Source organism: Telmatherina bonti, assembly GCF_933228915.1.
Source record: "Telmatherina bonti genome assembly, chromosome: 6".
NCBI classification, from domain to species: Eukaryota; Metazoa; Chordata; class Actinopteri; order Atheriniformes; family Telmatherinidae; genus Telmatherina; species Telmatherina bonti.
Genome location: NC_136624.1, coordinates 20,883,011 through 20,910,928, shown reverse-complemented (window position 1 = coordinate 20,910,928; position 27,918 = coordinate 20,883,011). Strand labels below are relative to the sequence as shown.

Sequence of the window (27,918 nt, the reverse complement as noted above, 5' to 3'; positions counted from 1 at the left end):
TTCACAGGAATCTTTTCAATGAAGATTATGTAACAGTATTGAAGCCACTGTATTAATAAGTGGTTAATCATTGCTGGAGATTATCACCATGGCTGTTAAGACTTATCTCTCAGTGAAGGAAAAGTCTCAGTTAATGGCCCAGTATCTATGTCTGCAGACAGGCCAAACACACACATTTTAAATTGACACTGCTTCAGTTGTATTAAACAACTGTTGAGACATAAGGTCAGTGTTAAAATAAAAGATGTGATACTTGGGTAAGTATAATGGGGCACAGAAAGGAGGGGAATTGATCAGTTTGATCAAACAAGTGGGTTTGTAGAATTGAAAAGTTGCAATGCATTAAAAGAAAAAAAAATATGCACCTCTTCCAATGTATTTGGTACAAATACTTTCCAAGACTTTGTATTTACATGTATTTGGCTTAAACATGAATGGTATACTTATGTCACACTAAAGTCTACAGTACTGACCCAGAGTTCATGTGTAATATGAGACAACTCCCTTCTAACACTGCTACTGTGACAACCTGTCCTATTTTGTAGAGCACAATTTTAAACATTTACTAGCATACAATAAAGACATTAGCTAAGCTCTTTTTCTTCACTGTCCAGGTGGCAGTAAAAAGCCTTATGTAAAGGGAAATCAATCTAGTTTTTTTTTTGTTTTTTTAATTAATCAATGACTGTAGAAAGCCATTAAACATTGAATAAAAATGTAACAAGAGCTGAACTCCATTAAGCACAAGTACAGTTTTCAAGAACAGTGCAAAACTTTAAGGATAGTATGGTGTAGATAGAATTGAATTGAATGTGAGCATTGATAATGTTTATTTATAAAAAAATACACATCCGGTTCTAGTGAACAGTGGCAACAAAAATAGTCAAAATTTGATTATTATATACTGTTAATTACAGTATAAAAAGTCCTGCACGTCAAAAACAAATGGCATAAGTTTAGAGTCATTTCAATTCCCCTTCATTATGGATGTGAGACTTGCTTTTCTTGCGTTTTACCTTTCCGTTGGATAAAGGGATGTCTAGTGACTCTAGTCGAAAGGGACGAGGCAGGATAGGGTCAGAGCTAGCTGGAGAATTCATGTTCGAACCATTAACTGGAGGTGGAGAGAGGATGGCTGTTGGAGAAGAGATGAGTTTACTTAGAGTTGAACCAAAGTACAAAACAAAGACTGCTGCAGAAAGTCATCTTAGCAGCTGCTGCTATTGCTTTTAATTTGAATAAATTAGCTGTTCTGTTTGATAACAATGTGAGAAAAAAAAAAAAAGTTCAGTATAATGAGTTCAACCCCCCAATCCCCTTAAAAAAACACCCAATCGTCAGAATCATTTCAACCTGTAAATTTACTCGGGATATAATGAAGTAATATTCTGCATCAGAGTTAACTAGCTATCTGAACTGTTACATATCCTTATTATATGTGTAAAATGTCTCACTATGTCCCTTTGCGGTGTCCCCTCCCAGCAGCAGGCTGGCTCTTTTTGACTTGAAGTAGTTGCTGGCAATGTTCTCGCTGTCACTTCGATCCAGCATTTCCTTGTATCTGTCCTCTTCCACCTGCAATAACACCCAGCAATAACTTCTTTCTGCTTGTCTGTTCGAGTGTGGACATTTTAAGTATAAAACAAGCCCATTAAACAAATACACACCACAAACGGCTCTCCAGCATCAGGACCTAAGCCTCTGTGAGCAGAAGGTTTTGGAGCCACTGCTGTGAGAAAGACATAAAATTAGAAAATATTCAGAGAAAGAATTTACAAACTAGCTTCCTCATTGCACAGTTTACCTGAGGGGAGCATTGTTTTCTGCACCATCACATCTGGGAGCCTCCAGGTGGAGCTGTCCTCATCCCACACTGCCTCTTTCTTTAAACGGTCTAGGTTGCTGTAGTTGCAGTCACGACGCACCAGGAGTACCATACGCTCCAACAGGCTGTTCAGTAACTGGCCATCCTTCTCTAGCCGGCGGATGGTTGCCAAATAATCGTTTTTTTCCACCTCAAATTCTGCCTGCAGGTCACGGATCTCTAGTTTGGCTGCTTTCAGCTGTTGTAACAGGTTAATTTCAAGTTGACTGAATGCCAAAGCATATCATTCAGCAAAAAGAGTTTAACTGCTGCAGTTAGGGTTTCAGCTTATCCTGTATCAGTTACCTTCTAATCCAAGTTCTCTGGTATTTTTTTGTACTATAGGCAACACCCAGAGCCCAGTTAAATATATATTGCATGAGCTGTAAGATGCAATGACAAAACTATTTTAATATGCCATATTTGTAAGCCTCTATAGAGAAAACGCAACATAGTTTCTCAGATTAGGAAAGTTTTTTAAATACTTTAATTTCAACAAGAATAATTGGAATATATATATTTATCACTGAATTTTGGGAAAGTTTTGACTGATTTTTGACCGGCATGACTTGAACTATACAATTAAACTACAAGAGAAGCAAAACTCTCTTCATAAATCAGATAACAGAATACATTTATCAAATATTCACATTGAGAAATGTTTTTAAATGTGTCACTGAATTTAGTTAGATATCAATAAAGCAATACTGATGATGTATGCTTTCGTATCAGTGTGAGGATCCAAATTTGGGTTTCTTTTAGTCCACAGAAAGGCTCTGTATTTTCCCTGCAACACAGCACAACCCACCTTCCTCTGGACTTTGACCAGCATCTGGTTTTTGGCATGAACTTCTTCCTGGATTGAGTTGTAGACATTCAACATCACATCTTCACTCTCCTCACTGTTGTCTGACAGAGCATTGATGAGCTGATCTCTTCTCTGGTCAGCAAGGTTCTTCCTCTGTTTGTGTTTCTGCTGTAACTCTTTGTTTGTAGCCTGCTCACCCCCCAACACCTCCTGTTCCAGCTGCTGCAGTCTGGGAAGACATGGAGGAATAAGGATGCTGCAGGGTTCAATGACAGTTGCTTTTCACTTTGATACCAGTGCATATAGCTTTGCTGTGGAACATGCATAAATATGTTCTAGTTCAACTCTAAATGTCTATGAAAAAGCCTACTATTATGTAATTAAGAAGAAAAAACTGTTGCAATGTGTAACATAGAATTATACTTTTCTGTATGTTAAACATTACTCATTATCCTCTATTCTATAGTCATTTAGCAGATGCTTTTCTCCAAAGCGACTTACATCTGAGAGTGAGAACATGAGCAAGAAATCTAACAGGACATCATAATTAATAGGAATTCAGACTGCTATGAGTCCAGATGGATCTAGGTGCTGCCATGTAGTGCTAGAAGCAGTGCACCTTTTTTATATTATACTAATTTATTATACTAATATTATATTATACTAATATTGTGGAAAGTATGTCTAAAATATTCAATCAGTATATACAGCTGGAAAATGGTTCTTCATTCTATCTTCATCATACATAGTTACCATGTTAGAAACCATTGTAACATCACTGTGTCACAGAGGAAGTAAATCAAAAACACACTATTATTGCACACTGTATGTATAGATAAGGTTTGATTATGTGTGAAATGGAAGCTCACAAACCTTTCCAGAACATGTTTTTGGTCCAGGGGTCTAGATGTGCAGACATGAGCTGATTGTATAAGCTCAACTCCATCTGAATCTTTTTGGACACTGACTGGAGGATGTGGCTCAGCAGGCTGACTCACCTACATGAAGAAATACAGCCCAATAAGCTGGATCCATAGCAGTGTTTTCAGAATTGTAACATGATTTAAATTATTAGTGCTGAATGTAGAAGGCGGCGTCTGGCAAAACCTTTGCCTGGGAAGCCTCTCCGGCTGTACTGTAGCACATGGGATCATTGTTGATGCAGTGCTCTTCATCAGCTTGAGTCATACAGCTGGTGTTCACTGATGTTCAGAACCAACATAATGTAAGTCAGTATATATGTGGTGGATACAAAAACGTAATGACAAAAATATATATAAGCAGCAAGACAAATTCACACTGTAAATGTGCTGCATGATTCTCTCTCACCATTCTTTGGGTTAGAGCCCCCCCTGCTGGTTTGTGCCTTGTCCAGATTAGATAGTTTTGATTCATATGAGGCCCGTAGAGCAGCAATATCTTCCTGCAGCTTTGCCTTGGACTCCTGTTCTGCATTGTACTCTGCTTGCAGCTTGGCCAGTTTCTCTTCATACTCCTGCAGAGTGGAATACAAACCATAAATCACCTGCTTTTTTGTGCAATGTATGCATGGAAATGAAGTGATATATTTGTGTGGGAATGGTTTGTGTTTGCCTCTTTTATTATTTCCTTCTTTTCTTCAGTAGTACTGGATGGTGGCCTTGAAGGAACAGCTGGATACTGACCTGCCAGCAGAGCTGATGATAAACAAATTAAATTAAACTAAATTAAATAATCATTTTCTTAAATTGAAATAAAAGACCCACTATACAATTGCTAATCAACATTGTCTCAGCATCTACAATTGTGTACTTTAAATGTATGCATAAATTGGAAAATTAAAAAGGTTTTATTGTTATTTTTTCTTAATCAAAAGCTTGGTGAGAGAATTAATCACTCACATGACAGGTTGGCAGTGCCAAGCTGGCCTGAGATCAGGCTCCGCAACTTCTTGATCTCTTCCCGATACTCTCGTAGAAGAGCATCCTTGGGATCTTCATTGATTCGAGGTCTATTCTGGATGCTCTTTGCCCGGTTTGCATACCGCAGTGTGCTAAGACTTTCCTCATAATTGTTGTCTGCAGGAGAGAGGCAAGCGATCATCAAGGTGCGTGTGTTTCCTCCCAGAGAGTCCTGCAGAAGCCGAGTCAGCTTGGAGTCCCGGTATGGTATGTACTTGGAGCGTCCATCAACCAGGGCAGAAATGACATTGCCCAGGGCAGAGAGGGAGAGATTGATTTTTGTGGCCTCACGGAGTCGATCACCAGTGGCACCGGTTTTAGACTGACGCTCACTTCCTGCGAGGTCCACAAGATTAAGCTTCCCTGCTCGTAAATGATCATGGCCATCTGCATCTGACAAGTTGGGTTTCAAATGGAAATGAAATGACAACTTTAAGGTTCATCCTGAAATACCATAACTAAAGAAAAAAAAAAAAGTTACTGGCAACACCATTTTTTAATTGTGTGTCTATGTTTGACCCACACTGGCCCACATTTGAGAGCATGCAACATGTTACTATTTTTTAAATACATATTAGCATGTTTACCGGTGTTGCAAATCTCCAAGTAGATTGTGAAAATAGAGTGGGAGCGGGAAGAGTCTTTGTTCATCAGTGTGTAGCCCACTGCTCGGTTTCTCCAGCCTTGCTCTATGATTCTCTCACACTCCCCCACACTGTGGACTGTGTGCATGGAAAGGTCCCGTACATATACCCCACGTTCTGGGTGCTCTTTTAGCTACAAAAGAACCACAAAGAGCACACAATTAAAAGCTGTCCATCTTTTTACACACTGATGTAAAGATTCATTTAACAACTTTTTTTTTGTAAGTCACCATGGCAACATGAGCGGTAAGTACTGTGTACAAAACATAACCCTCTATAATACATGGAATGTGCTTCATAATAATTATTCCAACCAAAACTACAATAACACTGGTTTTTGTTCTTACACAAAGTAGTTTGATAAGTTGAAACAACAGAGACCAACCTCCAATCTCTGTTTGGTGTCACTTCCCAAAAGATCTCTGATTTCTTCATTGTAAATCTCCAGGTAAGACGCCCTCACAAGGAATTTTGCATTTTCTGCACACTAGCTTACACACAAACACAGTAGTTATTCTATCTAACCAAACAAAGCTTAGACAAAAAAAATAAACAGAGCTTTGAGTATTAAGTTTGAACATTGCCCAAGCAGAAATATTTGAAACAACAAAGAGAAATGGAGCCTTTAACTCATTCATTTTATTTATGGATCTGCTGCAGGACTAAGGAGCTTCCCAACATACCTGAATGCTCTCAAAGATGTGTTCAAAAGCACGAGGGGTGATGCCTTTCTGGGCTGCTGGCTGAGACACCCCCTGCATGGTGAAAGACTTGCCACTTCCAGTTTGTCCATAGGCAAAAATAGTGCCATTGTATCCCTCAGTGACACCCTGTAAAAAAAAAAAAAAAAAACCAAAAACATAAATAACTAAAGTAGCTTTCTTTGTGATGGACAGCAACATGTTAAGTAAATAATGAGGTCTGTAGGAATTAGGTGTCCAGTGACAAACATGCAACTTCCCTAATATTAGACATAGAAACTTACCTCAACCAAAGGATAACCAATCTCATTGTACATCTGCTCAGTAGTTTGGTTAATGTAGTAGGTCCCATCAAAGGTGAACTGTTTGGGTGGCTCATCTGCTACCCCCGGTCTTTCAATGAAGCACTGGCAGCGGCGCATGTCCATGGAAAGTACCATCTTAGAGTTGAGAGCCTTCTCTCTGTCATTCAGTGGCCTGCACCTGACCACCACCTTAATAGACTCGGACCCCATGTCCTAACATTCACTCCACGTGAACTGGCAAGTAAACTCAGAAGACAAAATGTTTTATTTTGTATCATATACTTAAAAGATGAACAGTGTCTGCGCAATCCTTCCTAGCTAACACTAATCTATACGACAACCTATTTCATCTCACTGCTACAAGGCAGAAAAAACGCTATGCCAATTAAAAAGATGGAGGAAAAAAATCAAACAGATGAATACAAAGAAATATTTATGACACGGTGCCAACCAACCTCTGCCCATCATTTCGGCTCCAGTCTTTGGGCTACTCGTCCCACGGCGTTGTGAAGTTGCCGAGCAACCATAAATGACCTTTTAAAGGGGGTGGGGAAATGGATTACAGAGCGGCAGCCATTTTGTTTAGAAAGTGAGCGAAAACATAGGAAGTTAAAACCCTGAGTGTTTTGTTATAAGTGTGTGTAATGTTATATAAAATCAAATTAATTTTTTCAACGGGCATTATCAAGTGACTCCCACTTTTTCCCCCTTTTTACAGTGGCCAAATTGATTTTTAAATGACCCTCTGTTGCCATATTTACCCATAATCACAGCACAATTAAAAACACACATTTTCTTGCTTTTTGTGCCAAGTTTAGCTGCAAATGATGGGACATCAATGTTTTAGGATGTGGACTGAAAAGATAATATCCACAATTTATTGTACAACATAGGTTACGAGCATGACAGCTATATAACTAAAAATTGAAAGTGCTTCTCAAAAATTCCACAATACATGACAACAAAAATCACTTCTCTAAATGATCCTTGTGAAAAGTTGGTTCTGAAAAAATCTGATACATAAACTATAGCAAAACACCATCATTAACATAACCGTGTTTTACAAGAAAATAGACATTGTTTGTTTCAGACATTGAAAATGATGCAAATACATCACAGTTTAAAATTTGGGGAAAGAGTAAAAATTGTTCCAGTGTTAACATAACATCTTAAGATTGTTTGGGATAATAAAAAAAAAAACAAAAAAAAAAAAAAAACACAAAAACAAGAAACCATAAGTCCTGCACCCCAGATACAGGTTTTTATCCCTTAAGAAGAAAAAAAAAAAAACACTATTGTCTTACAAGCACATATACAAATATTTTAAACATCAAAAGTACTGAAAGCAGTCTAGCCTGAAAAACGGTGTTTATAAATTGTGGATAAGTACCAACACTGATAATAGATATTAATGTTGCCTCCTCACAACAAAATGTGATTATACAATTAGATAAGAAATGCGCAAAGTAGTAAAAAGTGTCACTTATTTTGCATCCTGAGGTTGGCATCTTCATGTCTCATGACATGAGATTTACACCCATTCCTTTTTGTGGGTAACTCTGGCTTTGTTTGGGCTCTTGTGTAGCTTTGCAGCCTGCTGTGTGTTGGCCTTTTCTTCCCACTCATAGCAGTGGTTCACCCGTGCACAGCTCAGCAGACATGGCAGCTCATCCTGGGTGTCTGTGTAGTGTTCAATTAGCTCAGCAATAGAACTGAACTCCATTTTGCATTTCTACCACAAGGACAAAAAAAAAATCATATGAGTGCAAAATCACAAGTTTATACCAGCAATAACTATTCTGGTTTCATTAATCTTTTAGAGTTAACGTGGCTGCATCTGTGCTGTTTAGAGTTTTTGCATAAAAACTGTTGTAGCTACACACCCATAAAATCAAATACTGGAATACTTCATGGTCAGGGGACCAGACTACATCTTTTCTAAACAAAACAGATTCTCATTTAAAATGAGCTGAAACACAGATCAAGCCTTTAATGCATATAATATTTGATATATACTGTTTGAGACATATTACCTTATTGTAAGATAAATAAAACCCTGTTGTATATGACAACTGTATGCTCTGTACATTTTGCATTACAATAATTCTGAAATACCATATGGTAATAGAAATGAACAAGAATTTACTTCTATTGTACATTTAGTTCAAGGGTCAAATAATGACTTTAGATTTAGAAAAATGGTTAATTATTTCTAGCATCAGGCTTTAAAAGGCTTTTCACGAGACAAACATCTATAAATAGACTGGAATTCAAAGGCCTTGGTTCAAATTTCTGAAACATGCATTTGAATTACCGTAACTTTATTAAAGGTGAATACGGCTGACAAACAAATTTTAAGTTCATATCAACAGGTAACAAGCAAATTGTTAAAAACTCTGTCTCTGTGTAAGATGACCTCTTATGACATATACCTAGTTCTAAACTATACATATTAAGTTTTTGTCCATCAGTGTTTAAAGAAACCAACCATAAGTTGATGATTACCTGCAGTAAGAAATTCCCTTTGCGAGTGTTTTTAATGAGATGGGTGGTCAGGCCAGAGGTAACATGAATGATCAGAGAGCCACATTTAGGTTTTTTTGGATGCTGGCACAATAGGTATGATCCTAAAACATCATCTGCAAGGAGGGAGTAGCTGCTGTCACTGCAAGATTGAAAACACACACACACTGGTTTACTTACAATTAAAAAGAAATTTGTGGGCTAGATGAGATTAGATGTACAGTGCACTAACGTTGCGATACCAGCCCATGACCACACCGCTTGAGCCAATGCTTCTTCTGTTTCGGCCAGGCTTGGGGCCCTTGATCTCCTCACTGGCATCTTGTCTTGATCCTTTCCTATTTCACACACAGTGTGAGAAAATAAATCATATTTGTGTCACCCCAAGAGAGTTAACAAAAAGACAGCGATTCTATGAGTTGTGTTTGTGTTGAAAAGCAGCCAGAATAAACCCCACTCTGTGAAAGTAATGTGGTGATAAAACAATCTCTAAAACCAAAGTGGTTCACATCAAGATCAGTGAGTAACAACCACATAGTGAAAATCTTCAGGAAATTTTATCCGACCCACGTGAGATGACATCAGCATTCATGTCACACCACAGCTGTGAGAGACTCCCGGTTACAACACAGAGAGGTTTTCTTTACCTAATCAGTTCTTTGACTCTGGATAGCACTCTGTGAACTCTTGGCCCACCTTGTGACACAAGCAGGTGCTCCCGATGAATACTTTGTTTAGCCGGTGTGAAAGTGAAGGAGCGGTAAGCACCAGAACGCAGCCCTTTGGTGCGGATCACTTTCTTGCGCATCAAAGAGGGAGAGGAAGTAGGAAAGACTTCATCTTGGCTGTCATCACCAGACATTTTAGTTTTCTATTTAAAAAAAGAAAAATTGGTCAATGATTGAGTTACATATTTGTGAGCTACAATCAGCTACAATGTTTGGGGTCTTTAACTACAAAAATAAAAATCCTGAGCAAGAATAGTTTAAAACTGTCAGATTTAGACACCCTTGGTGTATGACACTCCAACTCCCCATAAATTTACCAGTCTGGCCACTGAAAATAAACCCAGAAGTAAAGATTTGATTTTAGTTTGAGTTTGCAAAACAAGTCCAAACCTTTGTGCTCAGCAATAAGCCTTGAAATGGTGCTCTTCTAAAGGAAACCAGAGCACTGACGCTGAGAGGGAAGCCACGGTTGAGAAGTGAGGGGTTGCGTTGAGGCGTTGAGCCAGCAGCTTCTTCCTGAGCCTCTTCTGGGTGTTTTTCCAAGTAAAACAACTGGAAACACCGGCACAGTAGCAAGTTCAGGAACTGGGCCTACACAGGAGACAGAATGACAACACTGATGTTAACAGGAAGATATTTTACAGGTGTGTGTAGCGTTGACATAATATTTGGGAACAAATTACGTCCCAAAACGTGATGGGCCACATCAGTGCAGAATCCACTAGCAGCACAGTGTTTCAGTGTTAGATTTCTGTTCTGTTTAACGCCACATCTTGCTCTTAAAGCTGGGGTAGGTCATGTTGGAGAGCAAGCAAGATCTGAAAGTAGCACCCTGTCTTGGCTCCTCCCCCTTGGGTTTTGCTCATTGCATGATCCAAGGTTTTTTCTAACCTCTGCCAAGGAGGTTATGTTTTTAACCAACATTTTTTTTCTGTTTGTGTTCAAGATAACTCAAAAAGTTATGGACGGATTTTAATTACATTTTCGCGAGTTGTTGGAAATGTGAAAAGGAAGAACAGGTTAACTTTAGGTGGTAATCCTGATCACCGTTTGGATCCAGGAATTTTTTTTTAAATGCCGTGGTGGAGGTTTGGGCTCTCCGAGTGCTTTTCTAGTTCGCAGCTTTTTCCACCAACGATTTTCTCTTTCTGTTCAGGGGGAGGAGGCGGATAAGCCGAGCCGGGTTGGGAAATCCTTCCTACATTTTCTCTGCTGTGAAGAAGCTTACGAAAAATAAGAATTGAACAACTTCAATTTGGTCCGAACGTTTTGATTGGTCAGAGTTTTTACAGATTTACAATCATTTGAGGGGTCTAACTATATTTCTTATTGTTCATGGTTTAAAAATGTACAGACTACTATCAGGACAAGGAACCACTTCAGCCAGCGTAAAAAATAATGTCTCCGAGCAAGATTACCTACCCCAGCCTCAAGTCATGTTGATGTCAGCAGTGAACCTCGAAAATAAGATGGATGAAACGGTTTTTTAAGCTCTGGCTTATCATGTTTCATTACATATAGATGAACCACACAACATATAAGTCAGAAAGGTGGGTTTCATGGATATTACAGATGAACTATTATTACAATTTAAACACTGTAAACAACCACTTCAGGTGAATAAAATTTGAAGATTTTTTCTTAACAGATACAAAAATAGTTATTTTAACAGGACAAATCATCTCAACCGACTTCTACACAACAATGTGACAATGTTGATTTACATATGAATCCATGTAATAGTGGGAACTCACTATGAACAATCAATCACGGCTTGAACAGAATTTTTATGAAATGAAAAGACAAAATACTTTATTAATCTCCAAAGGGAATAAATATATATCTCATTTCTCATATATCATAAGAAAGATATCTTATATATCAAAGAAACTTATATATCATTTCATGTACAGTTACCTGACATTTTCCTTAAACTTCACTGGTATAAGTCAGAATTCAATAACTGCTCCATCAGTGACAGTAAGGTAGAAAAAAAAATCTATAACATAACTTTACTACCGCTACTGTTCAGATTGGATAGTGCAGTTTCTTCACTTCTGCAGACATGAGGCGTTTCATGATAACCAGAAAGTTTATACTTTCATATAAATACAATTGTTATGCAGTTCAACCATTGAAGCAGACTTATTGACATTTACAATACGTCAATAATATGTCATGCAACAGTTTGATACATTCAGTCACATATAACTGCTTATCATGCAGAAAATGAACCACATTGCTGTTGACCTGTGTAGATGCCATAGTCTACCTCTTGTACACAGAAAGATAAAATAAGCTCAACGGTCTCCTGCGTTTTACCATGACATACATGTAAAGATCGAACTTGGATTGATCACAACTGCATTGTGGTTTAATTCTATAAATTGAGACATTCATCTAATCTGCTAATCTAGCAATGGATGCACAAAGATTAGCTGGACTTGAAGGTACAATCAATCCATCCAACTAGGTCCGCCACGAGGTGGACAAAATTATTACCCGGGTTGAAAATGTTTCTTTTAAAATACACAGTTCATGCAACGGCATATGGATGACTGCAGTGAACTAGAAACTGGAGAAATTTCTTGCAATGCTTTGTTTAAAAAGAAAAAAAGGTGTGATAAAAACAGAAGTCAGGACTTCCTGAAAAATGAGCTTAAAGCTGGGACCTTTGCTGTAAAACCTGAGAGCACCTTGGCTGATAACAATGACTTTTAGAGATTCCTTACCGCTCTGGCATGTCTTGCTTTGAAGACATGGCAGTAGAGTTGGGCATTGGTGCTGCCTGGGTTATGAGAGACAAAGGCAAACTGGGCATCAGTGGGGCGAGCCGTGGACAGAGAGACCCTGCGCAGAGCGTGGGCCATTAGGAGGGTCTGTAGATACGGAAAATGACACCTGAATGACTGAAACATGACTCATCAAGCTGTTTCCATCAGAAATAAAAGCAAACACACTAACCGTCTCATCCTCATTATATATCTTCACTCCTTTTAGAGAGAACTTCAAGCATACAGGCCTTCTTCTCTTGCATGCCTGGTTAAAATATATCCACTACATTTGGTATTTTGCTCACAACCAGTTAGAAGTGAAAAAAGAAGAAAAAGGGAAAATAAATCAGCTGTAACTCACTGTGAGGGATGTCAGCTGTGTATGCAGTTGCTCTATCTGGTCATCCAAACAGCGGTCATCCACAGGAAATGAACCCACATACTTTACCAGCAGAGAGAGAGAGGGGTTTAAAGAAAAAACGGAGACACCAGTGCAGACAACATAACATTTTAGACAAACCTCTGCTGATCGCGTCACTGTACCATCTTCTGTGACCGGCGCCTCGCCCATGTTGTCTGTTCCTGCTGTAAAACAAGGCAGAGAAAGTTTTATGTCCAACATTAAATAAACTGCACACAAGCGCCAATGTGAATACGGTTTAAAGTGACTAAAAGTAAAACACCCTGGTTAGAACTGACTATTTTACCCCCTAAAATGTACATGAAAGCATGAAAGATTTAAATTTACTAGCGCAATGGCTTTTTTTTGGCATGCGTCCAGATTTGCAAACCACTGCGCCTTTTGGTCCATTTTCGACAATTACATAGAAGTTACTGCCAGTACACACACAATCCTACACACACACACACAAAGTTTAACTTCCAACTCTGTGGATAAAACCACAACGACTCGAAAATGTCCCCCCGACCAAGGTAAGTTTGGGACGTCGCGCCCTGAGCAAAGTTTAGTTTGAGTGAAACGAAGCTTTTAAGCACTCACGCTTCAAAGTGGGAGCTTTCGCCTCCTCCAACTCCACCTAATGTGTGCGTCTTCCTTATTCTTTGTAGTTGACAGAGTGAACGCCAAGGTCCTCTCCCCATTTACCTGTTTTTGTTGCCCCGTGGCTCAGGTGTGCAGCTGGATAGAGGCGGGGCTCGTACAAAGGAGTGGGGAATGAAAGGGTTCTGTATCAAAACATCTCCAAGGAAGGTGACGCGTTGAATTGCGAAAACACCCCCTCGCTGTTTCTTTCCATTTTCCCAACCTCCATCCCTATTTATTGCGCAACACAGGCCCACGAGACACACATCAATACAAAAAAAAAAAAAAAAAAGGATAGAAGTAGCCTAAATAATAACATCTTTAATACAACTAGATAAATGGTGAAACTGTTACTGTATAGATTGTTTGGAGAGACAGGTTGACAGTGGCTAAATAAAAAGGTAAAGTGTTTACTTTAAAAATGTGTTCATGATAAAAGTTGCTATACACACAATGCTAATATAAAGGGAGCCTGGAAGGTCCAAAGGCTCATCACATTCCTCTTATCCAGCGGTGGGTGGGGAACTCCATCCTGGAGAGCGGCTGCAGTCCTGCAAGTGTTTACCTGCTGCGACACACCTGATAGACAGTAGGCTTAACTAGAGCTTGACATTAAACTCTGCACAAGTCTACTAATTAGCCATTGATTTGAGTCAGGCGTGTTGCAGCAGGGAAACTCCTAACTTTTGCAAGACTGCGGCTCCCAAGGACCACCGGTGCCCACTTCTGCTTAAATACCTACCTCCTCGGCTCCTCTAGCAGATGCATCTACACATAAGGGACAAGCTATACTATCTGATAACTCTTCGATGTCAGTTCTGTGTAAGGTAAACAAATATATAAACAAAAATGAGGATTCTGACAAAATTATCATTTCTAAACATTATCAATTTTGCACAAACACTCGTGTTTTATGGCTAAGCTACTTATTGTGTTGGTGGATGACTTGGTTTGCTTATGCAAGAAGTCTGTATGCTTACTTCATCCTCCTGGATAATTAGCTGCAACAAAACTATCAAATGCGTCTCTAGATACAGCAGATAAAAACTAAAATACAGTTTGATCAGGTTTCAAGTTTTGTGTGATTTCATGTTTCAACTTCATGCCTCTACATTTTATGTCACAGAGGATGTTGAACATTTTGCTTTCCTGGCAGTCATTTATAAGGGAAGATGTACAACTTATCTGTTAAACCGGCTGTCTTAACTTGCACTTTTGTAATCCATGGAAACAATCTTCTTTAAAACTGTTTAAGTGGATAACAAGCTCTTTGATTTCCTAAACACACAATTCCCTGATTTACAATATTTTTTAAGATTATTTATAATCCTAATTTAAAGAAATCTGAGTGGTAATTACTTACAAGTGACACATCTTAGCTTTTTCTAAGGTCAAGTCCAAGGAAATCCCAGCTGGAAGTGCTGGCATGTTTTTGTAATGGAAAATTAAGCACAATTTTAAGGAAGAGCATGAAATTCTCAAAAGATGACCAGAAACGCATTGTGATTTTAGAGAACAAGTTTTTGCAAGCAGGTTATCCTTAAATTCAAATTAATGAAAATCCCACAATGACTTCCAGAGGGAAAAAAGGAATGGGATCACGCACCCAATCATGCAAGATGATGTATGACAGATAATGAAACATCAAGAAAAGTACAAATATAGCCATTTTATTAATGACTTGGAAAAAAGCTTAACAACACAAGGAATACATGCATGCAGGGTATGTATGAGCTATTATCCTCCTGTTTCTTATTCACAACACATATTTCTTACATGTGACAGCTGTGCAGCAGTAAGTTCGGTTTGTTTAAGTTCAGATATACACACTTTAAGAGACTTTCCCCCCCAAAATCGTCTGGAATATTAAGTGTTTTGCCCTCCATTTAATCCTCAACATGACACCTGCAGGTTATTGTAGGGATTCTTTATCAAGAAAAAATTAATTTAATGTTAACAATAAAATGAATAAATGTGAATAAATCTGATTCTGACACAGTACTGTATATACTGTTTTTTTTTTTTTTGTAATTTTATCCCCTAACAGGAGAAAAAACATTGATCTTTTACAAAGGAACATTGGAAACACTTGAACTCTTCAATATTCATTTTAACTCTTAAAAGCAGCCTCTTCATCCCTCCACAACACTGATATCATATGATTTGAGATTAAGAAGTGTGCCACCTGAACCTATGGTGGATGAAGAACATATAAAACTGAAATCACTACGTGGCTCTAGTTACAGTATGTTGGATTTTGCTATGCTTTCCAAATCTGGCAGCTTCAATCGCAACACTAACCAGGCTTTTCTATGCGTTGTATTAAAAAATGAATTTCTGATATTCCCCAAGTACAGCTAATCTAACTTGTAGGATAATGTTCTCATTCTACAATAGAAATAAAAACTAAACTATTTGTCCTTTAATCAGGGAGAAGACGATAAAAATAGAGCACTGAAACAAAGCGATAGACTGCTGCAAATTCAGCGCAGCCCAATCTGTGAAAGGAGCTTCAGGGTTCAGTTTCTCCCCCTCTTAGATTTTCGAGCGGACTTCTTGCTGGTCTTCGTCTCCTTTTTGCCTTTCGGTTCCGGAGCAGATGACACCTTTGGGGCAGGCCTTTTGGATCCACCTTTGGTTGCCTGCTTTTTAACCACAGGCTCCTCAGAGGATGAATCTTCAGATTCAGATTCAGATTGCTTGGACATGCTCTTTGTCACCTCCCGTTCAAGAGGCTTCTCCTTGGGCGACAAATCTCTGGACACAAGTCTTTTGGACCCCCTTTTGCTGAGGTTTTTAACAGCTGGTGTTTTGGGCTTTCTTGAAGGGGCGCCTCTCTTGACTGGTGTTGCTTTAGGTGTTGCTGCAGATTCCTTCTTGGGGGCTGGCTGTTTCCTTCCCGGTCTTTTGGCTGATGAAGCCGCTTTCTTAGGAGGAGACGTCTTGGCAAGGGCACGTCCTCTGCCTTTAGCTTTCGACTGACTGCTGCTCCGGGATCTCTTGGGTGGTGGAGGGCGGCGAGCCTTGGGTGGGGGCCTCTTCTGAGATTTTCTGAGTGGTATCAGGAGGAAAGCAAGTTTGGTAAGTTGCAGTGCAAATATGGCATCACATGCACTTGTAAAATTACTACAAACAGCTAAAGCTATGGACTGTACCTCTTACGGGGAGCTTCATCTTCAGATTCCTCCTCAGACTCCTCCTCGGACTCCTCCTCAGACTCCTCCTCAGACTCTTCATCTGAAGACTCGACTATCTTCCTTCGTTTGGTTGGCTTCTTTGGAATGTCTTCAAACTTGTCAGGGTACAGGATGGTAGGACTAAAAAGAGACACAAAAATAAGTTTAGACTTCAAGAAATAAAATACAAGAGGCCTGATGTAACACACATTTCTAATGTTTGAGTCAGCAGTTTCTCTTTGAACTACTAATTGCTGAGTCTAATTTAACAAATATTCATTATTGTATTCAGCATATTTTGTAGACACGGTACAGTCTGCAACAGCCAAAGCCAACTATCTATGACAAAATGTAATTAAATGTTTATATAGCAAGTAAATCCTCGTTGAGAGCTGGAATACCTCGGGTAGAATGGGAAGGAGAGCTGATAGGTCCCTGTGAAGCCATGACCGGTGATCTGCTCCATCCAGCCGAGCACTTTACACTTTTTCAGGGTCCTCCTCAGGTTGGCCACTAAAGGAATTGGCTCAGTTTTGAAAACCGTTTGCACTCAAAACACCCAGGCCTCATGCATAAAATATAACGAAAACACACTTTGGGGGAAAAAAAAAGCCTTGAAGTGACAGCCCACCCAAACATTAATTTCATTTTCTGCTTTTCAGAACAATGAAGATAACACACTAGAAGCTGTAAAACATCTGTACATATGCTGAAGCTTGACAGGCCAGCATACAGCTCAGGGTTAACATGAAAGCCAGAGAAGTGAAAGATGCTTAAACAAATCTTCAAACGAGGCTGATCACAACTGATCATCTCACTGATTTAATCTACAAGCTGCAGTGAATGTGCCAATACTGGTTGAGTTGCTTTAAAGTATTCAATTAAAAAAAGAAGAAAAAAAAAAACAGTATGGCAAATTTTAAATAACTGGCACACAAGCTTTAACATGTTCAGTGAATTGTAATATATCAGGCCTGAACAGTGGAATGGAGTTGATGCTTGGGATTAGAGAACAATCAGTCTTCAGTTCAGACAATTATTTGAGAGATTTAGGTAGCTAGCACCTCTGCTGGATCTTAAGAGTTACTCTACTTTCCACCACAAATTATGATAGTCAGGTAGACTAGCAGGCCGGTAATGGAAGATGTCACTATTCAAAGTCAATGAAATGACTATGTGGGAATCCTACAATGCAAGAAAAATATCTAAACTACACAATGACTTGAACCCACTATAATTGTAAAAAATAAATGTATTTTTCATTTTCTGTTTAAGTGTGTCAGTTATGATAGAAACTGTGTGTGAAGGTAGGAATAACACAAAATTATGTGTAGTTTTGCTAAAGTCACATTTCGTTTGACTAAAACCTCTTGTAATGAACAGTGAGAACATAAACGCAAACACAAGCAATTAGTCAGCGGTCATCGCCTGTCCAGGCATACACACAGAGACTCTTACCCAATTGATTCTCCCGCATATCCTTGTTTGAATCTATTAGATATTTGCGTAGAGATGTGGTGCTGCAGGTTTTAGGCTCATTCATGGCTGTGATGGCGACTGTGATGGCGTCTTCCACGACACTGCCCTTCAGATGAGACTTGTTGCCAGTGCGCTTCAGCTGAGACAGTTGGACAGAAACATTTTAGCATGTATGGTTTGGTGGTTTATGAAATGTAACAGACAGGGATTTTCCTCTCCATGAATTGGTGCAATTTAACAACAATGCCCAAACTGACAGTCAGTCTGTGATCCTTTCCTGTATGTGATGTGACAAGTGTGGGTGTTTCCTAAGCTGCAAGCTGATGAAGTGTAAAACATGTTGTGACAACTGCTGCATGAATACCAGAACGGAGATTTCCAAGCTGAAAAACATTTTATCATCAAACATTGTTCACTTTGGAGCAAAGTGATTATAACAGTATTATTCTGGGGATTACCTGGAAAGTCCCTCTGGCTCCTTTCCCAGTGATTTGCTCTAGGTGTCCTTTCTCGACTGCTCTCAGCAGGGCTGACTTCAGGATATCTGGCCTATAATCAAACCGCAGGTTATGTGTTACATAACAAAGAGAGGAACAGTTATTTCTTAGACTTTCTTCAGTCATTATTCAATTCAATAAACTTTGTCATTTCACAAGTACAACAAAAGTGACGCAACAGCTCTTGTGTTAAATAAATAAAAATACATAAATAAGACAAAGAAACAACATTATTATGACCCTGGTGTATGGATATGAGCATGTCATTGGCCAATAGAGGCTTTATAATGAAAAAGTGCCCACTGAAAGACATAGTCAGATTTACCCTGATTATGGCTAAATTCTGGTCGAGAAACATAAGAAGAATATAGTATGTTTCGCATGTAGTGTAAACATGCATATATGTACATTATTCCAATAATGCCGCAGTATTAAAAAGAGTGGATGTAAGATTCGGGACAGACTGGACGTTCTCCAATTTTAAGGTGGGAAAACCAGCCATCATTTGTAAGATACTGGGAAAATTAAAGTTATTATAAATGGTCCTGTTACACTGCAGTGTTTTAAAAAATTGCTTCAAGTGAAAGGAAATACATCTTTTTGTAAGACAATAGCTAAGGTTGCATCTGTTTTGTTACAAAAGTTTTTTTCAGAGGAGTCTGTTGCTTGTAAAAAGAAAAAAAAAAAGAAAAAATAAATCCAACAAAGAAAGTTCATATTCTTCAAGACCTCAACTGTTAATATGAAAGAGTCAATGGGAAGTAGCTTGTTGCAACACTGTTATACCTGTTTTCGATGTTGAGGCTGGGGAAGTGCTGCTCCAGGTACTTCTTAATCAGGTTGTAGGAAGCCTCTTTGGGCTCACAGAGTCGAGTGATGATGAGGGGAAGGGCATCTCCCAGAGACTCTTGCTTCTGACCAGCTTTCTAAAACACCAAAACAAGGATGAAAATGATTAGAAGATAGAAAGAATTACAGCACAATCTGTGTCTGAAGTAACAAACAGATAATCACTTTTAAATTTTTCTATTACATATTAAAGTACAGCTTAGTTACCTAAAGCTACATTAGTAATAACTAACTCTTAAAATAACTATTTCTTGTTACCTGGCAACCTGGGAGAATAGTTTTGCTTTCACCCCCCCCCCCCAAAAAAAAATCCACAACAAATTTACTTCTACGTTAACTCACCTTAGACTGAGGAGGCTGCTTTCCAATGGCAAACGTTCCTGAAAGACCTTTACCCTTCAGCTGTGATATTTAGGGAAAAACAGGAATAAGACTTGAGATACTTTAACATGAATAAAACTACTTATATTTCATGAAACAAAGAACGCACTAATTAAAAAGCATGGCACTCCTCCCAGAGACACATGGGTTAAATTAAAAATCCAGACATTATTCACCTGTTTGATGGTGCCCTTCTCCAAATGTTTCTTCAAAGCTTTCTTAATGAGAAACTTCTTCTTGTTAAGCTCCATCCCCGGATAATTTTTCAGCATATATTTCATGACAGATTGGAAAGAAACCCCAGTCCTATCGTTATTCGACTGCAAAGAAAAGCATACGAGGAATCGCAACAAATTTAAAAATAAAATCCTTTTAAAATAAAAATAAAATTTGTGAGATATTCATCTCACATATTTTTCTACACACCGTTATAGCTTCAATAAGGATGTTATCCACTTTATTCTGCGTGCCTGCAAAGTTGGTAACGGGAATGTTTTTGTTTGAAGTGATGCTAGCCCACGCAGGGATCGTCCTTTTCACCTTCTTGGCTTTGGATTTCTCATACTTGTAGCCATCCTTCATCCTGCCGCCAGAAGGAGGAACACAAGTTCAGTGAAGGGGGTCAACTCTTAGTAAGCGATATTTCACTGTGATTGTTACCACCCTTATCTTTATCACATCCTCACCTTAGAAGGAGAACATAGCAGTGTGTTGCGCACTGTCCAGCCGCGCAGTCCTTGCATTTGTCACTTTGTCCATTTGTCACCGACGGGAAAGACAAAATCAAGTTTCAGAACATCTGTCTTAATGACCACAGTGGTAATCTAAGTCTGACTGAATCGAAATGCCACTGATCTGTGAAGTTGAAAAAGGTTTGGCAAATTTATAACTTCAGCATCCCATAAGTGCACCAAATCACCTCCAGCTAAAACTTTCCTAACTTGGGTTCTCAAATCATTTTTATATTTCTCAAGAATTTTACCCAAAAATTGGAAATGAGACTTTTGACAAACTTTAAAGTTTGTTCACATTTAGGTAAATTGGGACGGCTGTAGCTCAGAAGGAAGAGCAGTTGTCCTTCAGCTGGAAAGTTGGGAGATCGATCCCATGCTTCCCCTGACTATGTGCCGAAGTGTCTTTGGTCAAGACACTGAACCTCAAGTTGCCCCCTGATGTGCTTATCGGGGTATGTAGGTCGCTTTGGATGAAAGCATTGGCTAAACGACTGTTGAAATTGAAAGTCAACGCCTTGTTACTGAGTATGCTCAAAGACAAGGCAAAGTGACCAAAGAAATTTTCCTGAGCATCCTCATCTTTTTTCATAGTTTCTTAATCTCAAACGCTTTTATCTGAGAACATTTTAACTTTAACAGAAAAATATGATTGAGGTCTTTATAAATCATCGGGATTGTTGTCTCATCAACGTCGTCTCCTCCTGGACTCCTCCAAGACTGCGGGCACACCTGTCTGTTAACTAACATACAGGGAATGAATATTGCTATGACAGGTCATCTCTTTTGGAATTGCAACACTGCAACCAGGAGCAGTCTGCTGTTATCCAGCAGAGGTAAGGATAATATAAACAGATAAAAGTGCTATCAAAGTGAAATATCGCAGCATTTACACTTGCGTACCAAGTCTTTGTTGCAACTCACTCTTTTTTTCCTGTCCCTTCTCCTTCTTTCTCTTCAGAGGCTCCTTCCTCAGCCTTCTCTCCATTCTCCTTGGGCTCTTCATCGCCTGCGGTCTCACCCTCCTCCTCACCATCAGCTGTTGCTGCCGAAGGTGCTGCCTCCTCCTCCTCATCAGCAGGGGGCGACTCCTCTGAGGGGTCTTCCAGCTCTTTGGAAACATTGCAAACAAAACAGAAACAATGCAGCAACTGTGTATATATGAAGGCAAATTACAACTGCATCTCCATCCTTGATATAGATTTTTAATAAAGACAGTGTCCTCAAACTTCTTCACACAAGGAGATTATCAATAAAGGAGAAGTTTATATAGCTTCAGTCACTTCAGATCAAATTCATATGAAATCAAACATATCTCGATATGAGAAATCTTGTGTTAAGCTGAGAATATTGTGATGAAATAATTTAAAAAAACCACTGCGTGGCAGTGTGGGTTGTAATGGCCCTGGCTGCCACAGGGAAATCTGTGTCAGCGCGGTGCGTTCATGGGTTGTGGTGACTGAGACTGACGACCCCAGCCTCACCTTTCTCCGCAGCCGCGGTGGAGGCTTTCTCCTGGGTAGGAGTCACTGGTGTTCGGCGAATGGGCATCACAGTAGACTGACCTAAATATAAGGAAAAATCATTAGTAAAGCGTTGGTCTGGGGGAGGGGGATATTTTTTCCCTCGCAAATGCGCGTGCTTTAAAATGGGGGGAAAAAATACTCCAGCCAAACCCACTTCATTCATTGAGGCCCATTTTCCCCGACCCAAAAGAAAATTATTCCGTTTCTAAAAACGCTCATCACCGTCGACACGACGTAATGCGGGGCTACGTAAAAACATTTGCCAAGAAATGTAATTAATGTATGAACAGGCCGAATGATAAGGTTGAGGAAATTTTTTCTTCAATTTCGCCATTTTGTCCGTTGGTTTAGGAACACAGTAATGGCGTCGCACAAGGGAGAGGAAATTCATTTCACTTGCAATGGGGTAAAATTCTGCAAACGGCTACTTTTTTCCTGCATCGAATTTGTGCAAGTATATTTTTAGTATACCATCCAATTTTATACGAATTGAACTTACCTTTTACTTATCGGGAAAAAGTAAAATACTATCGCGTAAATTTCTGCACGATCCTTTATTTCGATTCCTCGCCTAACGAGCCCCGCCCCGCTTGGACCGTTGCTAACGTGCAGCGTCACGTCACGTCGCACGTCGAAGGATTTCCGCCGACATTCAAAACAAGTATAAAGCAGAAGATAAAGCGGGAGGAAATTATATATATATATATATATATATATATATATATATATATATATATATATATATATATATATATATATATATATATATATATATGAATAAAAGACAATAACAAACGGAACATTTGTTATTAAAAAAACAAGTCAATATTAATAACTATGTAATTGCCGTCTTCCTACATTTTGAGAAGTTTAAACTTCAGTGCAAACATGTCCTTTCCATAGGATGAATGTTAACTTCATTCTCCACCAAATTTAACCACAAAGATTTTAGTTTAGCCATCTTTAAAACTCTGAGATCACAAAATATTTCAGTTGTAAAATATTAAATCGTATCCCAGTAAATTTATGTCACCTGTAACCAGTTTCTAAAATTATATTTCTTAAAGGCTTTCACAGAAAGCATCATTGTAATCACATGAACTGAAGGTATCGTTTTCCATCAATTTCTGTATTCTGGTCATAATCAAGTTGTGGTCTGACTTCACTCTATGAAAGTGAATGCTATCTGTTGAGCTTTCTAAAACAGAAAACTTGCAAATTCTGATTCAATCAAGGAACAAGCAATTCACTTAGAAAAAACACAACTGAAAAAGAAAAACCCTGGTAAAAAAGAGCTGTACTTTAACCACTAATACTTATAAACTGGTCATCACTCAATTTTGATGCTTTGTATTGTTACATGATTAGAACATCCTCTTCTGTAATGATTTGATTACAAACTGACCTGCTGATCATTATGCTGATGACCTTTTTATCATTAAAATGTCCCTCAACTTTGAACTTTTTATCTACCAAGTTTAGAAAAAGGCTAAAAACAAAAGGTTCTCCTAATTTAGACTCTGGATCTAATGAATGCTTAGAGTTTTGAGAAAACCAGTAACTGAAACAGTTTCCAATAATATGCATGTTGATCAACTCAATATTATCATAAAAGGTACAGTAAAGAAGAGCAGTTAACCCAGCATGTGACTACAGGGACACTGTAACATGAATGTCTGCAACGCTCCTTGAACTACCAGAAGTGAAGCCAACTGGATTTGGCTGCTTTCTCTTAACACTTTGACTTACAGAAAACATGGATGTCTATAAATCACAAGTGCAGAAACAATTTCAGAGCAGTTGTGGGATCCTTCACTGTGGAAAGGATCAAGTGACTCAGCAGATTAAAATCCAGTTCCCCCTTCAGCTCCAGCAAAACAGCTTTTTTTGGTCCAAATCAGGAACTTTTCTCCCACCACACATCAATCAGACACATGAAATGAACCTATAGTCCACATTTCTGAATGTACAAAAGAAATAAAGAGAATCAGAACCTTTTAAATACATTTTTTGTCTTTAATGTATTTACAACCTTTAATCTGCTCTGTAGGTCTTCAGTATTACAAGCATGTCATGTTGAGCAACCCTGGCCGTTTGGTTTTTAAAATTGCCCTTATGCTCATTTCTTGTTTGTTCATTCATCTGCTTTAACCTTACAGTTTGGATTTGCTTCTTGGATGCATACGTCTACCTCTCATGAGGCGCATGTTCATATCAACGCAGCGCAAGTCAAGGCTGAGGAAAACACTTCCTGGTTATTACAAGATAACCTCTGGCCTCGAACAGCGTTAACAGTTCCTGTTTATTCACTCTTTTTTTTTTTTTTGTCTTTTTTAAAAATTTTCTTTGTTTTTAAATCTCCACTTCCCCTTCATCCCAAAATATTTTTTTTTTTTTACTGTTTTTAATCAAACAGTGTGAAATCCAGGGAGGAAATTCATCTCACAATTATTTTGTTATTATAATTATATTGTTATTTCTGTTGCCATGTTCTCATTGTGAGCATCTGCAAATGTTAAATAACTTTCGTATTTGCAGTCCTTAAAAAAATAATAAATTAAAGAGTCCAGAACCTATGCATCTTTTAAGTCTCTTCTTAAAAAGTAACAAAAGAAAAAAGTAAGTTAAAATTTAAAACAAAAATATTTTCTATGTATGATACAGGTATTTAGTGCTTCCACCGTTGGAATCCAAACTCAAAATGGCGGCATGTTACAGAACCGTACCGCAGAAAAAAAAATATTCCAGCCGTAAACATGTTGTCCTGTCCGCGCAGCCATTTTGAAAGTTTGTTCTGCTGCTAAAGGATGCAGTTCTACTATGTCGAGTCCCAGGGCGTCTCCCTCGTCAATTGTCCTCCGACTCTTCTTCCGCCTCCCGCAGCCAGGTGAAGAAGGCCGTGACAGATTTGAGGGCCACACCTTTACCCTCCTGCTCAGCAGGGTCTTTGCTCGTTTCCCACTTGTAGAAAGCGTCCTCCGAGATGACGTCCTCGTCATACAGACAATCAAAGAACATCCGGAGAAGGTCTGGAAGAGAGCAAAAACAAAACAGTCACCTTGCCATAGCTTCTCATGTTTTCATCTCTCAAATTAGAGACCAAAAGGTAAAATTTGATGGCGCTATAGCACGTTGATGTCAGGTCAGAGAAAGAGTTCCTGTGCTGTAGAAGTGGAGGAAAATCCTAAACCAACCAATTAATGGAACAACAAAAAAATACAAAGTTTAAGAGTCACCAAGAGTAAATCTGTAAACAATATTCTAGTGTCACTTCACTTTGTCTTGTCCACAGAGGGAAAAAAAAACCAAATAAAAATCTGTAGAACATGTTCAACCCTATTTAAGAATATTTCCCAGCAATTTTTGGAGGAAACAAATCTTAAAATGAGTTTTAATGTTGGAAAATGAAAAAAATTCTCTGCTTCTAAAGGCACTAAATATAAAATCGGAGAGATTTAACCAGAAGAAAAAAAAGTTTAACCATCAGCATCTATAGTAGATGAATGACTTTGCTCTGATATTGAGCAATATAAATAAATAATAATAGTAATCCTTGTGTGTTGTCAATCCAGTGTTGTGATGCAGAAATGTGATGGAAAAATGTCTGAATGCATTTTATTTGAGTACATGTCATGCATATAAAAAGACACGAAAAGGTTTCCTATATTTGTTCTGGAGTGTTATGGGTTAAATTTTTTTCCCCAACCTTCTCTGCAGCTTGTACCAATAAGCAACATACAGAAATGTGTTTTTGTTTATCTGGCATTGCAATCATTGCCTGTTATCTAGTGGATATGTAAATCTTCCCAGAGTTTTACAGGTATTTCTTGTATCTCAGATCAGATTAGTATGATACAAACAACTGGATGTTTGAATGAAAATTTTCTCCAGCTATTGCTGCAAAACTTTTAAATTAGTAAAAAAAAAAAAAAAAAAAAGTACAACAATTCTGAGCTGCATACATGGTTTTAATTAAATTTCACAACGTAAACCCTTCACTGAAAATATAATAAAAAGTCTCAGAATTCATGAAGAATAATAATATGAATCCCTGTATTGCTTAACAAAAAGGAGGAGGACACAACCTCTGCTGATCAGCAGCTTCGTATAAGCCACTATTAGGTGACTGTGAGGAGATTATGTTCTCTATATTGATTTAGCTAAAAAAATTAATGTGCTCTGTTGCAGCACTTACTTTGAGGCTGATCGAGGGCGACGATCAGTGCCTGAAGTGCATAAAGTGCTTGCAGCTGTCGCTCAGTGTCTGAGTTAAGGTACTTGAGTAATACAGGCAATCTCCTCTGGATGATGGCCGTATCTACTCGACAACTGGTGTTATCATCTGTGGAATAAAGCAAGAGACAGGGTGAGGACGTGCTGAGCTGCTCCACTCAGAGTCTGGCAGGGATGTAAATATTGCAATCAGTGGCGCTATATGAAAACAGAGAAGTGTCCTCCAGGTGGCTGAGTGCTTACCTTTCACTGCTGCCTTACACACAGCTGTCATCAAAGCCCTCAAGAAGGGAGACGAGCTCATCTGAGACTCATCAAGGTTTGCCTTAGAAATGGGAGCACAAAGCAGGACAATAGTCTGAAATGACTCAGCTTAGTTGCAATACCATGAAATGAAACAACTTTAACAAAACTACGACATACAATAGAGTAGCCAACTCTGAAAACAGCAGCATATTTTAGCTCAGGGAATGCAAGTGGGAGTGTGATATGTCACAATTGAGCAGTTACAGAGACAAATCATCCATTCTCAACTATTTGGAACAGGACAAGTATTTACAATGGCTTTCATCAGCACCCTGTATTGTTTCTCGACGGTATTCTTCGCTCAAACACAGCAGTCTCATATCATCCACTGTGTCACCGTTGACAACTATTCATCTAGGAAGGATCTGATACTCGCTACTATTATCAACCAACTCTACAGTGTTTAAGCCGTCATTCGACTTAGAGTTAGTGCAGTTGTAACATGGAAAATGGGCTTCATTATTGTAGTACAGTAATTTCAAGTGGCTTCTTATTTTATTCACAAAGACACACACACACACACACTCCTACACAAACTAAAAGCAGAAAGCAGCCATACAAGGTCTTGGCCGCAGTAATACTGCATTGGCTGACATATATATATATATACACATACACATACACATACACATACACATACACACACACACACACACACGTATATAAATAAACAGGTATATTGTCTTACTCTTACTGATGCTTTCCAGAATAAATGAATAATTGAAGTGGACAAATACAACACTCAATAGCTAATTAGCCATCATATCTACACAGAGTTATAGCATCTTCCCGGCACTATTTAAGGTTTCCTCTTTAGAAAATGCTGCGCCTCGTACCTCCACCCAGTCAAAGATCTGTTCATCACTGGCCATGTCCTCCAGGAGGAGTCTCTCTAGCTGCTGGCTCAGCTCCTCGGGAGACAAGATTCTTTTGGACTGAACAGCCTCGGGACAGGAGCTGTCTGACTGGAGGAACTGGAGTTTCTGTGTGTGTTGAGACAAGAGGAAAGAGGGAAGTGGAGGATGTGATAAATACAGAATTGATGTTGAAGATATTTAAAAAAGAAAACAAGTCCTTTTTATACTCAGGTGTAAAAAAAAAAAAAAAAAAAAAAAAAAAAGGAAAAAAGTACCCAGACAATTGGTGGTTGGGAAGTTGTTTTGATATCAGAGTAGATGTTTTTATCACTTACCTTCTGCGAGATAAACTCCTGGACATCCTCTCCCTCTGGTAAAATGTTGGTCCAGCTGAGTCCAGATTCCCTCCACAAAGATCCAACAGTCCTATGGCTCTATGGATACAAGGGAAGACCGTGTCAAATCTTGCTTCTCACAAATATCTCCTCCTAGATTTGCCAGAGTGTATCTATTTATCAACAAATCACAATTTATTAAACCAATAATCAACCTCT

The 27,918-nt window shown here is 38.7% G+C and overlaps 4 protein-coding genes across 12 annotated transcripts in view; all 4 read right to left on the bottom strand.

Moving 5' to 3' along the window:
* Nucleotides 1-962: 962 nt before the first annotated feature.
* On the bottom strand, nucleotides 963-6,472 carry kif17 (kinesin family member 17; the record flags this gene model as incomplete). Its single annotated transcript, XM_079242025.1, has 14 exons — nucleotides 963-1,135; nucleotides 1,455-1,575; nucleotides 1,668-1,729; nucleotides 1,805-2,063; nucleotides 2,673-2,901; nucleotides 3,546-3,670; nucleotides 3,780-3,874; nucleotides 4,002-4,167; nucleotides 4,266-4,348; nucleotides 4,553-5,005; nucleotides 5,200-5,389; nucleotides 5,642-5,743; nucleotides 5,940-6,086; nucleotides 6,242-6,472. The coding sequence occupies 14 exons, from the start codon at nucleotides 6,470-6,472 to the stop codon at nucleotides 963-965; spliced, it is 2,436 nt and encodes an 811-aa protein (XP_079098151.1).
* A 1,321-nt stretch (nucleotides 6,473-7,793) lies between these two features.
* On the bottom strand, nucleotides 7,794-13,341 carry sh2d5 (SH2 domain containing 5; the record flags this gene model as incomplete). Its single annotated transcript, XM_079242024.1, has 10 exons — nucleotides 13,288-13,341; nucleotides 12,808-12,872; nucleotides 12,649-12,729; nucleotides 12,478-12,552; nucleotides 12,246-12,392; nucleotides 9,904-10,104; nucleotides 9,482-9,656; nucleotides 9,018-9,123; nucleotides 8,768-8,927; nucleotides 7,794-7,994 (listed from the first exon to the last, which is right to left on the bottom strand). Exons 2-10 carry the CDS (start codon nucleotides 12,856-12,858, stop codon nucleotides 7,794-7,796), a joined length of 1,197 nt encoding a protein of 398 aa, XP_079098150.1. The 5' UTR covers nucleotides 12,859-12,872; nucleotides 13,288-13,341.
* A 1,642-nt stretch (nucleotides 13,342-14,983) lies between these two features.
* Nucleotides 14,984-22,559, bottom strand: hp1bp3 (heterochromatin protein 1, binding protein 3). 2 transcript variants are annotated; one of them, XM_079241686.1, is made up of 13 exons: nucleotides 22,468-22,559; nucleotides 21,927-22,007; nucleotides 21,367-21,553; nucleotides 20,398-20,460; nucleotides 20,138-20,294; nucleotides 19,888-20,031; nucleotides 19,673-19,732; nucleotides 19,268-19,407; nucleotides 18,443-18,533; nucleotides 17,964-18,123; nucleotides 16,907-17,018; nucleotides 16,485-16,646; nucleotides 14,984-16,380 (listed from the first exon to the last, which is right to left on the bottom strand). In XM_079241686.1, exons 2-13 carry the CDS (start codon nucleotides 21,991-21,993, stop codon nucleotides 15,849-15,851), a joined length of 1,875 nt encoding a protein of 624 aa, XP_079097812.1. In that variant the 5' UTR covers nucleotides 21,994-22,007; nucleotides 22,468-22,559; the 3' UTR covers nucleotides 14,984-15,848. The 2 variants fall into 2 exon arrangements, with proteins under 2 accessions (XP_079097812.1, XP_079097813.1); XM_079241687.1 differs by lacking the exon at nucleotides 20,398-20,460.
* A 1,411-nt stretch (nucleotides 22,560-23,970) lies between these two features.
* The window catches only part of eif4g3a (eukaryotic translation initiation factor 4 gamma, 3a), a 55,869-nt gene continuing 51,921 nt past the window's right edge, over nucleotides 23,971-27,918 (bottom strand). For all 8 annotated transcript variants that reach the window (XM_079242570.1, XM_079242571.1, XM_079242565.1 and 5 more), the window contains 5 exons: nucleotides 27,700-27,798; nucleotides 27,344-27,490; nucleotides 26,445-26,526; nucleotides 26,164-26,310; nucleotides 23,971-24,997 (listed from right to left, as the gene is read on the bottom strand). In XM_079242570.1, coding sequence (XP_079098696.1) covers nucleotides 24,816-24,997; nucleotides 26,164-26,310; nucleotides 26,445-26,526; nucleotides 27,344-27,490; nucleotides 27,700-27,798 — 657 coding nt within the window. In that variant the 3' untranslated portion in view covers nucleotides 23,971-24,815. The remainder of the gene's footprint in view (nucleotides 24,998-26,163; nucleotides 26,311-26,444; nucleotides 26,527-27,343; nucleotides 27,491-27,699; nucleotides 27,799-27,918) is intronic.

Coding starts and splice junctions, on each gene's coding strand:
- hp1bp3 (XM_079241686.1), bottom strand. CDS start 21,993: ATGCCCATTCGCCGAACACCAGTGACTCCTACCCAGGAGAAAGCCTCC. Junction 20,461..21,366: donor GAAGGGACAGGAAAAAAAGA/GTGAGTTGCAAC, acceptor AAATGGACAAAG/TGACAAATGCAAGGACTGCG. Junction 19,408..19,672: donor AGCAGCCTCCTCAGTCTAAG/GTGAGTTAACGT, acceptor TTGGTGTTTTAG/AAAGCTGGTCAGAAGCAAGA.